The sequence below is a fragment of the Natator depressus genome, chromosome 5 (genome assembly GCF_965152275.1).
Source record: "Natator depressus isolate rNatDep1 chromosome 5, rNatDep2.hap1, whole genome shotgun sequence".
Taxonomy (NCBI): Eukaryota; Metazoa; Chordata; order Testudines; family Cheloniidae; genus Natator; species Natator depressus.
This window is the reverse complement of record NC_134238.1, coordinates 97,243,611-97,256,482: the sequence shown is the minus strand read 5'-3', so window position 1 is coordinate 97,256,482 and position 12,872 is coordinate 97,243,611. Positions and strand designations below refer to the sequence as shown.

Sequence of the window (12,872 nt, the reverse complement as noted above, 5' to 3'; positions counted from 1 at the left end):
CTGTGGATGCAATTAGACGGTATTGGCCTCCGGGAGCTATCCCAGAGTGCTCCATTGTGACCGCTCTGGACAGCACTCTCAACTCAGATGCACTGGCCAGGTAGACAGGAAAAGGCCCGCGAACTTTTGAATGTCAATTTCCTGTTTGGCCAGCGTGGCAAGCTGCAGGTGACCATGCAGAGCTCATCAGCAGAGGTGACCATGATGGAGTCCCAGAATCGCAAAAGAGCTCCAGCCTGGACCGAACGGGAGGTACAGGATCTGATTGCTGTATGGGGAGAGGAATCCGTGATATCAGAACTACGTTCCAGTTTTCGAAATGCCAAAACATTTGTCAAAATCTGCCAGGGCATGAAGGACAGAGACCATAACAGGGACCCGAAGCAGTGCCGCGTGAAACTTAAAGAGCTGAGGCAAGCCTACCAGAAAAGCAGAGAGGCGAACGGCCGCTCCGGGTCAGAACCCAAAACATGCCGCTTCTATGATGAGCAGCATGCCATTTTAGGGGGTTCAGCCACCACTACCCCAGTTATATTGTTTGACTCTTTCAATGGAGATGGAGGCAACACGGAAGCAGGTTTTGGGGATGAGGAAGATGATGATGAGGAGGTTGTAGATAGCTCATAGCAAGCAAGCGGAGAAACCGGGTTTCCCGACAGCCAGGAACAGTTTCTCACCCTGGACCCAGTACCCCCCAAACCCACCCAAGACTGCCTCCTGGACCCGACAGGCAGAGAAGGGACCTCTGGTGATGTACCTTTTAAAATACTATACATGGTTTAAAAGCAAGCATGTTTAATGATTAATTTGCCCTGGCATTTGCAGCTCTCTTGGATGTACTCCCAAAGCCTTTGCAAAAGGTTTCTGGGGAGGGCAGCCTTATTCCATCCACCATGGTAGGACACTTTACCACTCCAGGCCAGTAGCACGTACTTGGGAATCACTGTAGAACAAAGCATTGCTGTGTATGTTTGCTGGCGTTCAAACAACATCCATTCTTTATCTCTCTGTGTTATCCTCAGGAGAGTGATATCATTCATAGTCACCTGGTTGAAATAGGGTGCTTTTCTTAAGGGGACATTCAGAGGTGCCTATTCCTGCTGGGCTGTTTGCCTGTGGCTGAACAGAAATGTTCCCTGCTGTTAGCCATGGGGAGGGGAGAGGGGCTAGTCACGCGCTGCGGGAGGCAAAATGCAACCTTGGAACGAAAGCACATGTGCTATGTATGTAATGTTAACAGCAAGGTTTACCGTGAAAGAGTGTACCCATTGTTCTATAAAATGTGTCTTTTTAAATACCACTGTCCCTTTTTTTTTCCTCCACCAGCTGCATGTGTTTCAAGGATCACAGGATCTTCTCCTTCCCAGAGGCTAGCGAAGATTAGAAGGCAAAAAAACCGCACTCGCAATGAAGTGTTCTCTGAGCTCATGCTGTCCTCCCACACTGACAGAGCACAGACAAATGTGTGGAGGCAGACAATGTCAGAGTGCAGGAAAGCACAAAATGACCAGGAGGAGAGGTGGCGGTCTGAAGAAGTAGCGGTCTGAAGAGAGGGCTGAAGCTGAAAGGTGGCGGCAGCGTGATGAGAGGAGGCAGGATTCAATGCTGAGGCTGCTGGAGGATCAAACTAATATGCTCCAGCGTATGGTTGAGCTGCAGGAAAGGCAGCAGGAGCACAGACCGCCGCTACAGCCCCTGTGTAACCAACTGCCCTCCTCCCCAAGTTCCGTAGCCTCCTCACCCAGACGCCCAAGAATGCGGTGGGGGGGCATCCAGCCACCCAGCCACTCCACCCCAGAGGATTGCCCAAGCAATAGAAGGCTGGCATTCAATAAGTTTTAAAGTTTTAAACTTTTAAAGTGCTGTGTGGCCTTGTCCTTCCCTCCTCCACCACCCCTCCTGGGCTACCTTGGCAGTTATCCCCCTATTTGTGTGATGAACTCATAAAGAATGCATGAATGTGAAGCAACAATGACTTTATTGCCTCTGCAAGCGGTGATCGAAGGGAGGAGGGGAGGGTGGTTAGCTTACAGGGAAGTAGAGTGAACCAAAGGGTGGGGGGTTTCATCAAGGAGAAACAAACAGAACTTTCACACCGTAGCCTGGCCAGTCATGACACTGGTTTTCAAAGCTTCTCTGATGCGCACCGCGCCCTCCTGTGCTCTTCTAACCACCCTGGTGTCTGGCTGTGCGTAACCAGCAGCCTGGCGATTTGCCTCAACCTCCCACCCCGCCATAAACGTCTCCCCCTTCTCTCACAGATATCGTGGAGCGCACAGCAAGCAGTAATAACAGTGGGAATATTGGTTTCGCTGAGGTCTAACGGAGTCAGTAAACTGTGCCAGCGTGCTTTTAAACGTCTAAATGCACATTCTACCACCATTCTGCATTTGCTCAGCCTGTCGTTGAACAGCTCCTGACTACTGTCCAGGCTGCCTGTGTATGGCTTCATGAGCCAGGGCATTAAGGGGTAGGCTGGGTCCCCAAAGATAACTATAGGCATTTCAACATCCCCAGCGGTTATTTTCTGGTCTGGGAATAAAGTCCCTTCCTGCAGCTTTTGAAACAGACCAGAGTTCCTGAAGATGCGAGCGTCATGTACCTTTCCCGGCCATCCCACGTTGATGTTGGTGAAACATCCCTTGTGATCCACCAGTGCTTGCAGCACTATTGAAAAGTACCCTTTGCGGTTTATGTACTCGCCGGCTTGGTGCTCCGGTACCAAGATAGGGATATGGGTTCCGTCTATGGCCCCACCACAGTTTGGGAATCCCATTGCAGCAAAGCCATTCACTATGACCTGCACATTTCTCAGGGTCATTCCCTTGATATCAGCAGATCTTTGATTGCTTTGGCTACTTGCATCACAGCAGCCCCCACAGTAGATTTGCCCACTCCAAATTGATTCCCGACTGACCGGTAGCTGTCTGGCGTTGCAAGCTTCCACAGGGCTATCGTCACTCGCTTCTCAACTGCGAGGGCTGCTCTCATCTTGGTATTCTTGCACTTTAGGGCAGGGGAAAGCAAGTCACAAGGTTCCATGAAAGTGCCCTTACGCATGCGAAAGTTTCGCAGCCACTGGGAATCGTCCCAGACCTGTAACACTATGCGGTCCCACCAGTCTGTGCTTGTTTCCCGAGCCCAGAATTGGCGTTCCACCGCATGAACCTGCCCCATTAGCACCATGATGCCCGCATTGCCAGGGCCAGTGCTTTGTGAGAAGTCTGTGTCCATGTCCTCATTACTCTCATCATCGTGCTGACGTTGCCTACTCGCCCGGTTTCACTTTGCCAGGTTCTGGTGCTGCATATACTGCTGGATAATGCGTGTGGTGTTTAATGTGCTCCTAATTGCCAAAGTGATCTGAGCGGGCTCCATGCTTGCCGTGGCATGGCGTCTGCACAGAAAAAAGGCATGGAACGATTGTCTGCAGTTGTCCTGACGGAGGGAGGGGCAACTGACGACATGGCTTATGGGTTGGCTTACAGGGAATTAAAATCAACAAAGGGGGTGGCTTTGCGAGAAACAGAATGGCCCCCTCAAGGATAGAGCTCAAAACCTCAAGGATAGAACTCAAAACTGGGTTTAGCAGGCCATTGATTTCACGGAGGGAGGGAGGAGAAAATGAATACAAAACAAATCTGGTCTATTTCTTGTTTTGAGCCACTTCATCTATCTTTATACATCTTGCTGGCAGCAGACTGTGCAGTACGACCGCTAGCCATCGTCATCTCCTGGGTGCTCGGCAGAAGACGGTGCAGTATGACTGCTGGCCATCATCTTCTGCTGGCTGCTGATTAAAAGACAGTGCACCGGCAGTAGGACTCAACCGCCATGAGATGAAACTTAAAGGGGAAATGACCTGGCTGAGTCACTCCCATGTTTGCCCAGGCGCCCCTGACCTCATCGAGGTCGGTTAAAAGAGCACCTTGGACTATGTTGATGACGGCTATCAGTCATACTGCACTGTCTGCTGCCAAAAGGCAATAAACTGCTGCTGTGTAGCAATGCAGGACCACGTCTGCCAGCACCCAGGAGACATACGGTGACAGTGAGCTGAGCGGGCTCCATGCTTGCTGTGGTATGGCGTCTGCACAGATAACTCAAGAAAAAGGGCGCAAAACGATTGTCTGCCCTTGCTTTCACGGAAGGAGGGAGGGAAGGGGGGCCTGACGATATGTACCCAGAACCACCCGCGACAATGTTTTAGCCCCATCAGGCACTGGGATTTCTACCCAGAATTCAAATGGGCGGCGGAGACTGCGGGATAGCTACCCACAGTGCAACGCTCCGAAAGTCAACGGTTGCCTCGGTACTGTGGACACACTCCGCCAACTACATGCACTTAGAGCATTTGTGTGGGGACACACACAATCGACTGTATAAAAACGCTTTCTACGAAACCGACTTCTATAAATTCAACCTAATTTCGTAGTGTAGACATACCCTAAGTTTCTTTAGGTCTCTGTTTCCTTGCACACTGATGTTTCTTCTGACACAGTACTGTTGGTTAAAATTAAGGAATCAAGGAGAAGAAACGGGATGTTTTTAAATGTTAATGCATGCATTGGATTGTGCAGTCTGAGAAGTAGTTGAAGCATCAAGTACTTATTGTTTCCTCCTGTAATTTACCATTTAGATACTTTATACGCTGTCAATAAATGCAGGCTTGCAGTACATCAGAGACAGAGTTAAACCATTTGGATTTTTCATGGACTCACTGCGCAGTGAAACTCTATTACCTTTTAGTAATGCTGTCAGGATAGCTAAATCAATGTCCTGGTGTCCTTCTGATCCCATGCGAAATACTGTAATCTGCAATTTTAGAAGACAATGCCACTGTCAGAAACTTGTTCAGTTTTTGCTCACATAGAAATTAAATCAGTGCAGCAACATTTGATCTCAAAAGACCACAATGGCTGCGAAGTGATTATCTAACCATAGTCCTAGAGCAGTAAGTATATTAGATGGCATTAACACGAATAGGATTACTGTGCCATATAATTCACCACAGTAAATGGCATTAATGACCATACAGCAGAACCTAGCCAGAATCTTTTGAGCAAGAACTACAGGGCCAAAATTAAGGAGGAAATTATATCCTTCTGTTAAATTCAAATTAGATTTAATTTGTCAAATTTATTACTGAACTGGAGTTAATCAGGGATGAATTTGGTCCAGGAGGCTTATCAGCAGAGGACAGAATTGATGGAGAATGACCCTTGATGTTTACCATTCAAACCACAACCCTACTCAGCACCATGATTTCAGACTGCAGCAAATTAGTTACATACACTCCAGATTACACATTATAAAGCACAAATAAGATTTAGAATGAGTTCTGAGGTAGGCTTGGTCATGTGCTTTCACTATCCCAGCCATAAAATATGGAAACTTCTCAAGTGGATATGAGACTGAGTGGCTGCTGGTGACGAGGCATTAATATCTTGAAATGAACTAATGCAATTCCATCACTGAATAGTGATAGAGCTGGACCCTTCTTTTAGGCCAATTAAGTCCTAGTTAAGACTTGGGTTAAACATTTACAAATGTAAACTCTCTTGCTCTCTCCTTGCTAGGGAGAGTAAAACGCTCGCTCCCCACCACCTTCCCCCTCTCCCCCCGCTAGTTGTGATAAGAGCAGCAACAAGCACTTCATCTTGTGTGCCATTTATCTACTAACACATTAGATGTCATAGCATCAGTTTTATGTCAACTTTTTCCAATCCCCTGTAGCAACTGACATTGGGTACCTCCTCCAAAAAGCAGTTCATCTGTCATCACTCAGTTCCCTTGAAGGGTACCATATTGTGTTGCGACACTGACCCAAACTAAATCTCTCCACCTCTCCCTCTCTTCCCTACCTACACTGGCAATTGAACAACAAAACTTTTGTCTGTCAGAGGCGTTAAAACCCCTTCCCCGCAAAAGACAATAAGTTTTGCTGCGTTGTCAGCAGGAGAGCGCTGCAAATGCGTTTGTGGGGGGTGGAAGTTTTTTGTCGGCAGGAGAGCCAACAAACAGCGGCTACACTGCATGACTTTTAGCGGCCCAGCTGTAGTGACACAGCCATGTTGCTAAAAGCTGTGCAGCGTAGACATAGCCTCAGTGTCACCTTGTCTCCCTGTTACAGCTCACTGACAACTCTCATGACAGTTCCTGATAGCTCACCCCCTGTTAAGGGTCCCTAATAAACAGTCCAAATTTAACTGTGGGCTCTTGCTATCTGCGATAATTGATCCTGAAATCTCTTATGCATCTGTGTAGCTCTAGGTGCAGTGCCTACAATGTGAAAGCTTGTGGTATAAATTTGCCTCTTAATTCTTGAGAGTGACTATTGCTCTCATATAAAGAGAGGAGTTAAAATAGGGCTGTATTGTGGGCAGACACTGTGAAAGCTTCCTCAAGCAGTTCTGTCTATGCATCTCACTTCTGTTATTCCAGTCGTGAATTCCCAACTATTTTTGCCAAATTGACAACAATTATGTCCTTTGACGGGTGTCTTAAGAAGTGTTTAAACTCAGGTCTGTCCCTGCTGACCATTTGTTTTAAAGTGGCCAAAGGATAACGTTTGAATAGTTGTGACTCTGATGGAATTAAATGTCAGAAAGCTGGGCTACTATGTGTAGAGTCATCACAGAACCAAGACGACTTTTTTTTAACCAATGCCAGCAGTTTGTCGTCATCAAACCAGGTGGCTTCAGATTAAATTTTTCCTGAGGTAATAATTATAGGTTTGAAGAAAAAAGCTTTTGGTTTGGAGCAATATTTTATACATCTATATTGAAAAATAGACCAGCAATATGTGAAAAACTGTCAGTAGCACAGATGACTTTTGTACCCTGCTGTAGTGTGATTTCTGTTGAGCTGCTGTAATTCTTAGGCTGTTAATTAAAGAACAGGGCTGCATGTTCCTGTCAGCTTTTATTTGGAATACATCTGCACCTGTCACTCCTTTGTTTTTATCACCTCTCTCAGAGATACAACAAAAAGGATAACGAAGCCACGCAAAATAATACCTGGAAGAGACAGGGAGGTGAGAGGTAAGGGAGGCATGCCTGGGTGGGAATCAGGAGTTGCCCTAATACCCATGACTAAGGGCTGTTTTCACCTTCTCAGAGATAAAGGATGAGGTTGTCAAAGATGAACTGCATTGTTGTTTCCAGGTTTATATTTGTTTAGAGTGGCTGTGAAGAGAGAGTAGTCATAAATTAGGGATTTTTACATATGCTCTGCAGGGCTATGGATTGTTTAGATGTACATAAATTCCCACACTCACAGGGATGAGCATGTAGAGCCAAATCCTGAAATCCTTACTCAGGCAAAACTCTCACTGAGCCTGAGAGATGCAAAGCCCCCATAACACAGACTGAAATAAATCTGAGTTACTCTTGTTGAGCACCTTTCAGAAACAGGCCATTGACTAGGAATTGTCTTTAAAAGACCTGTCAAATGTTATTAAAGAGCAACCGCATGTAAAGGTCATTTGAGGAGCACACACTTCCCCATGATACTGTTGTGGCTTTTGCTTGTTTTGCATGACCAGTCCAATGGAGACCTGTCAATTAACCTGTTAAGAGTTACCATCTGACAACTTTCCTGGTGCTGACCAAAACTCTTACCAAAATGTTTACCAGTTCCTCAGAAATGGTGCTAGCAAAGTTTTAGGGTAAAATTATCAAAAGGGCTTAAAGTGATTTAAGAGTCTTCATATCTTTCCCTTTCAATGGCACTTAGGCTTATGATGATTTTACCCTTTGCCTTTTCTTTTTTAAAGCCTACCACAGAACTACAGAAAACAAATAGCCTTGATTTCTGTCCTACCAGAATGAAGAGAGAGCAATCGAACATCCCTAAAAACAGGAAACATACATTCTAAAGCAGTGGTTCCCAAACTAGGGGCGCTGCTTGTTCAGGGAAAGCCCCTGGAGGACCGGGCCAGTTTGCCTGCCACACCCACAGGTTCGGCCGATTGCAGCTCCCAGTGGCTGTGGTTTGCCATTCTCGGTCAATGGGGGCTGCGGGAAGCGGCGCAGGCCGAGGGATGTGCTGGCCGCCCTTCCCGCAGCCCCCATTGGCCTGGAGCGGTGAATTGCGGCCAGTGGGAGCCGCGATCGGCCGAACCTGCAGATGTGGCAGGTAAACAAACTGTCCCGGCCCTCCAGGGGCTTTCCCTGAACAAGCGGTGCCCCTAGTTTGGGAACCACTGTTCTAAAGCATTTACTTACAGAGCTAAATGAAATAAATATATATTAAATTATATTTCAAGAAAGTAATATTGCCTGTACTTGAGACTGCATTATTTTTAATTTGTTAAGAGGAAAAAAGGGAAAGATTTATAGTATTATACAGACTGGTATTGCCATTCATCTGCTAACTGGAAAAAGCGAATTACTCATCTAGACTCAGGATTTTACATTATGCTGACCTGGCTTGAACCTCATCTTTAAACAGTTTTCCATTCTTCCAAGCATGGCTGAAACTGTATTAGAGAGAACTTCTGTTTTATCTACTCAATTGTTCCTTTTGGCCCTGAAAAATCATGTTATTTTTCTGGTAGAAAGAGAAAAAAAAATCTCCATTTTCCCTCTAGATTGAGCCACATTATTTTTTTTTCTAGCTGGCTGTTTGAGTCTCTGTTAACCTGAGTTCTTTTTAAGAAAAAATGATTTTTGCTGTCTTTTGTTGTTGCTGCTGGCTGTTTCCATCTTCTGGAAATGCTGATACTGTTTATTAACATGCCATGACTCTTCCGGGAACTAGGTTGAGGCTAGAGAACAAGTGCAAGTTACAATCACAGCAAAAGCCTTTGTTAAGTGAATGAGGGTTTGTTTTCTCTTTTTAAATCATTTTTTCTTGTCTTCACAAAAGCAAATAGCCTATTTGAGAAAAACACCTTAAGGGGAGGGCTGCCCAATAATGCAGTTAAGAGTTTCTGGACCAAATCCTATCTGACACCTGGAAACAGGAGCAAAGCCTCCCCATTTCCTACAATGGGTGGCACTAACATGCTGCAAAAGCAGTAGTAATGTGCACCTGGATGATTGCTGAGTCTAGCTCTATGCATAGTCCCCTTGCTGCATCCTTGTTTTTCTCTACATAAAGAGCAAAACATGTATTTTCAGTCCATTTGACTTTAGTGAAGGAATAAACATCCAATCTCTATAAGAGAGAAAGCAGAGTGCCTCTCATTGTGTAGGATCAACAGTAATGTTCTTTAGGTGAGGAAGCAGGAGGAAGGTGCAGGAAGGTCCCATGTGCAGCACGGAACCCAGTTTTGCAGGGCTCCTTTCATGCTGCCAGGGGGCAAGGGAAGGGGCGAACAATGGGAAGTCATACAGTGTGGATCCACTAGCCAAATTCCTATATGAGCTTGATGGGGAAGGACACAATAGCAGCCAGAGAATAAATGCAGTGCCAGACAGGATTCTCCCCTCTTTGCTCCCACAAAACCTGCCATGTACATGGACCAGGATTCACCCCTAAAAATATTAGGAAAAGAAAAGTCCTGCGAAGGTCCCTTTCCCCCCTAACGTGGATTTTACTGAATGCACGTTAATGTGACCAGGATTAACCTCTAGAGACAGCTAGTTGTGTTCTAATCCTTCTGAGGAAAGAGTGCTGGAAAGTCACTGAGCCAAACCAGACTGTCACTACAAGCACAATGATCGCAGCACACTGTGATACTTGCCAGCTGTAATTATAGTCCAGCAGGATAGTAAACTCATTTTCAGGCAAGGCAGGTAGAAACCAAGTAAAAAGGGGACAGAGGAAAGGGCAGGATAGAAAGCAGTTAAGAACAAAAACTGCCCTGACTCCAGAATTCTTAGCCAAAGCACTCATTTTAAATCAGCACTGTTTTCTCCCTAGTGAGAACCCCTTTCTTCCTTGACTGATTCCCTTTTTCTTCCCCTTCTCTGTGTGGTTCTGCCTCATCATGGTAGGTATTATCTAATATGATGTGCCCCATTGGTTAGCAGCCTTCACTGTGATGCTGCATTGCAATTCTGCAAAATACAGCAGGTTGTTTTGTTTTAGCTGAGGGCATCCTAGCAAATAGGGAACATTCAAAAAATGACTTACATCCCCAAAAGAATGTGTGCTACATCAGGAGTTAAATATACAGCAGTTCCCAGATTACATGCGTGTGTACAACACATACTTGCTGTTTTGCAGTGCCTGTGTGCAAGGCACACAGACCAGACTTGCATAGCATGGGGACTTTTAACAATTTGGGTTAAGTATCTAAAATATTTCAGTTTACAACAGTGTTGCTGGAATATTCTGGATTTTTACTATAGAACACTGGCAAATTACATAACAAAAAGCCCTCCAAACTGATAATTTTTGTTACATACATACACAACAAATGTATGTTGTAGGGAGGGAATGTTTCATTCACACAATTTTACTTTATGTGAAATGTCAATAAAATGGGTATTTTTTCAAGGAAAACTTGCAGATACATACAGAAAAATTTCTCAAGTTTTTGATGCAAACATTTTGTTGCTCAATATAGGCACATCCTTCCCTAAGAAATGCTATACCTTAGTGCTGTGGTGCTCAGACCTCAGTTATTCAGGAGCTAAATTAGCAATCAGCATTACCCAAAAGAGCCACAGTAGTGTGAATTCATTGTTTCATTTACTATAGTGCTATATATTCATATTTAAACAGTATGACAGGGGAAATATTTATAAAATATTATTCTCACAGCCAAAATGACTGACCAAGTATTATTATTTTACCAACTACAATTGACTAACGACAAAGTAGATGCATCCCGATTGATTAATAACTTATATAGATTAAAAATTAAATCACCCAGTGCTTGAATATCATGTGCTGCAAACAGCTGCAGGAGACACATTAAAGAGCCACCCAAGGCGTGTGAGCCTCGATGTAAGTATCTCTGTCTTAGTGATTTCATTTTGTGAAAGAAGGATCTATTTCTGAGTGCATGACAAAATGCAGAAAAAACCCGCAAAAAATAAAAAAACAAAAACAAAACAAAACCCACCACCCTGGGTTCCAGTTTTGTTGCAAAGACTTCACACATCACTAGGCCCCAACCTTGCAACGTGATGGATGGAGCAGACCCCTCTGCCCGCACTGACTTCCATTTGTACAGAGTAACATTTTTCTGGATGTAGAAGGCCAATGCTAAGGAGCTGTGCAGGTGTCTGTTGACTGAGCAGCCACAAAAAGGCGCAGTAAGAGCTGCATAAAGGTGACTGGACAGACTCTGCATAGCAGGGAGCAGAAGCCCATAGTGGGGATAGGCAAGGGCATGGGCTGTAGAGCCATGTTTATGTGGGTCCACTAGCCCCAGTACCACGTATAACTGGCACAGAGGGAGTGCAGCCACTATTCCAGCCTAATCCCCCTTCCCCAGCTGCTCCAGAACCTGAGAGTTTATGTGGTTTATGTGGGTGGAGTGTATTTCACCTTTAGAAGGAGCAGAAGTGGCAGTAGTTAGGTGTAGCAGCCATAGCCCTCTACCAACTTCTGCATCTCAGGAGCATGGAATGTGAATAGATTTGTTTTTAGTAAAATGTTAAGAAGCAAAGATTCTTTGGGCCACTGACTCATTTAATCCCTTCCCTAACCACATCACAGTGACCCTCCTTCTCATCACGGGACTTCTGGAACCTGTTGTAACTATTCCAAACATCTGTCACAGGGGTGGCTAGCTCATGCTCAAATAAATTGGTTAGTCTCTAAGGTGCCACAAGTACTCCTTTTCTTTTTTGCGAATACAGACTAACACGGCTGTTACTCTGAAAAGGGGTGGCTAGGGTTGCCGCCTCTGAGATACAAAACACACAAATGGGACATCTGGGATGATCTTGAGGCCATAAAACTGGACAGCTGGCAGTGCTGACTGAGCGCCCTTACAGATTTCCTGGGACAGCTACCTCCAAAGAGGGATGATCCTGGGACAACTTAGGCTGCTGGCAACCCTAGGAGTGGCTCAAGAACAAGCAAAGGGCTGCTTCCCCCCAGGACCTGAGTGCACACTTCTGCTATGCCTGCGGCACCTGCCAGCACGAGGAGCTTGGGAATGAATGGGTGTCCCTGGCGTGGCAGTGCAGCCCGATTTTTACAATATATATTTTAACTCTTTTTTTGCTGATGTGGTAAATCGCAGCTACCCAATGAGGAGAGGGAAGGACTGAAATCAACTCAGATTTCTAGCTGGTGTCAATTTGAAAAGAGAGGAAATGATAACGTATGAGCAGAGCAGATGAAACACATTGTACTCTGTTTCTCTCGAGAGCCCGGAAGCACAGGAGAAAAATGTATTCTTTACGTCTTGGATTTATGTTGCCTGCTGTCAGACCTAGGGACAGCTGAGGATACAGGCTAAGCTGCAGTAGCAGTGACAAGCACAGGGAGAGAAGCCAGTACTACTCCTTCCATAGGCTGTAATCATATTACAACGTATTAAGGCACGACAGGTTATTCATCTTTTTGGACAGAGGTCAGATTTTTCCACCATCATTTTAGTATGGCTAGTGAGGGGGAGAGAACGTATAGTGAGACAACATTAATTTAAAACGATGTTCCTGTTCCCTCTGTCTTTGAATATATTGCCAGTGCCTTCTCTCACCTCTCGTCAACACATGAACTGTATGTCAATGTCGTATCGTTACATACATCTGAAAGAAAAGTCAGCACTGTTTGCAGTGGAGCAGGCAGGGTTATTAATGTATTCTGAAACTCTGATGTTTCTCATGCTAGAAGAGGTGCTATAAAATAGTCGAATCACTCCAGTACGTTTTAGCATTTATAATTCAGCTAATTCTGCCTGATTATTCCCCTGACAGTTAGAGCAGAATCAGAGTTTAATTAAACAAGCCATTTAAGGT

General features: G+C 45.1%; 1 protein-coding gene across 7 annotated transcripts in view; it reads right to left on the bottom strand.

Annotated features, from left to right (window-relative positions):
- Positions 1–12,872, bottom strand: part of TRPM3 (transient receptor potential cation channel subfamily M member 3) — a 590,787-nt gene that overhangs the window by 88,852 nt on the left and 489,063 nt on the right. For all 7 annotated transcript variants that reach the window (XM_074953258.1, XM_074953253.1, XM_074953257.1 and 4 more), the window contains exon 9: positions 4,743–4,815. In XM_074953258.1, the coding sequence (XP_074809359.1) occupies positions 4,743–4,815 (73 nt within the window). The remainder of the gene's footprint in view (positions 1–4,742; positions 4,816–12,872) is intronic.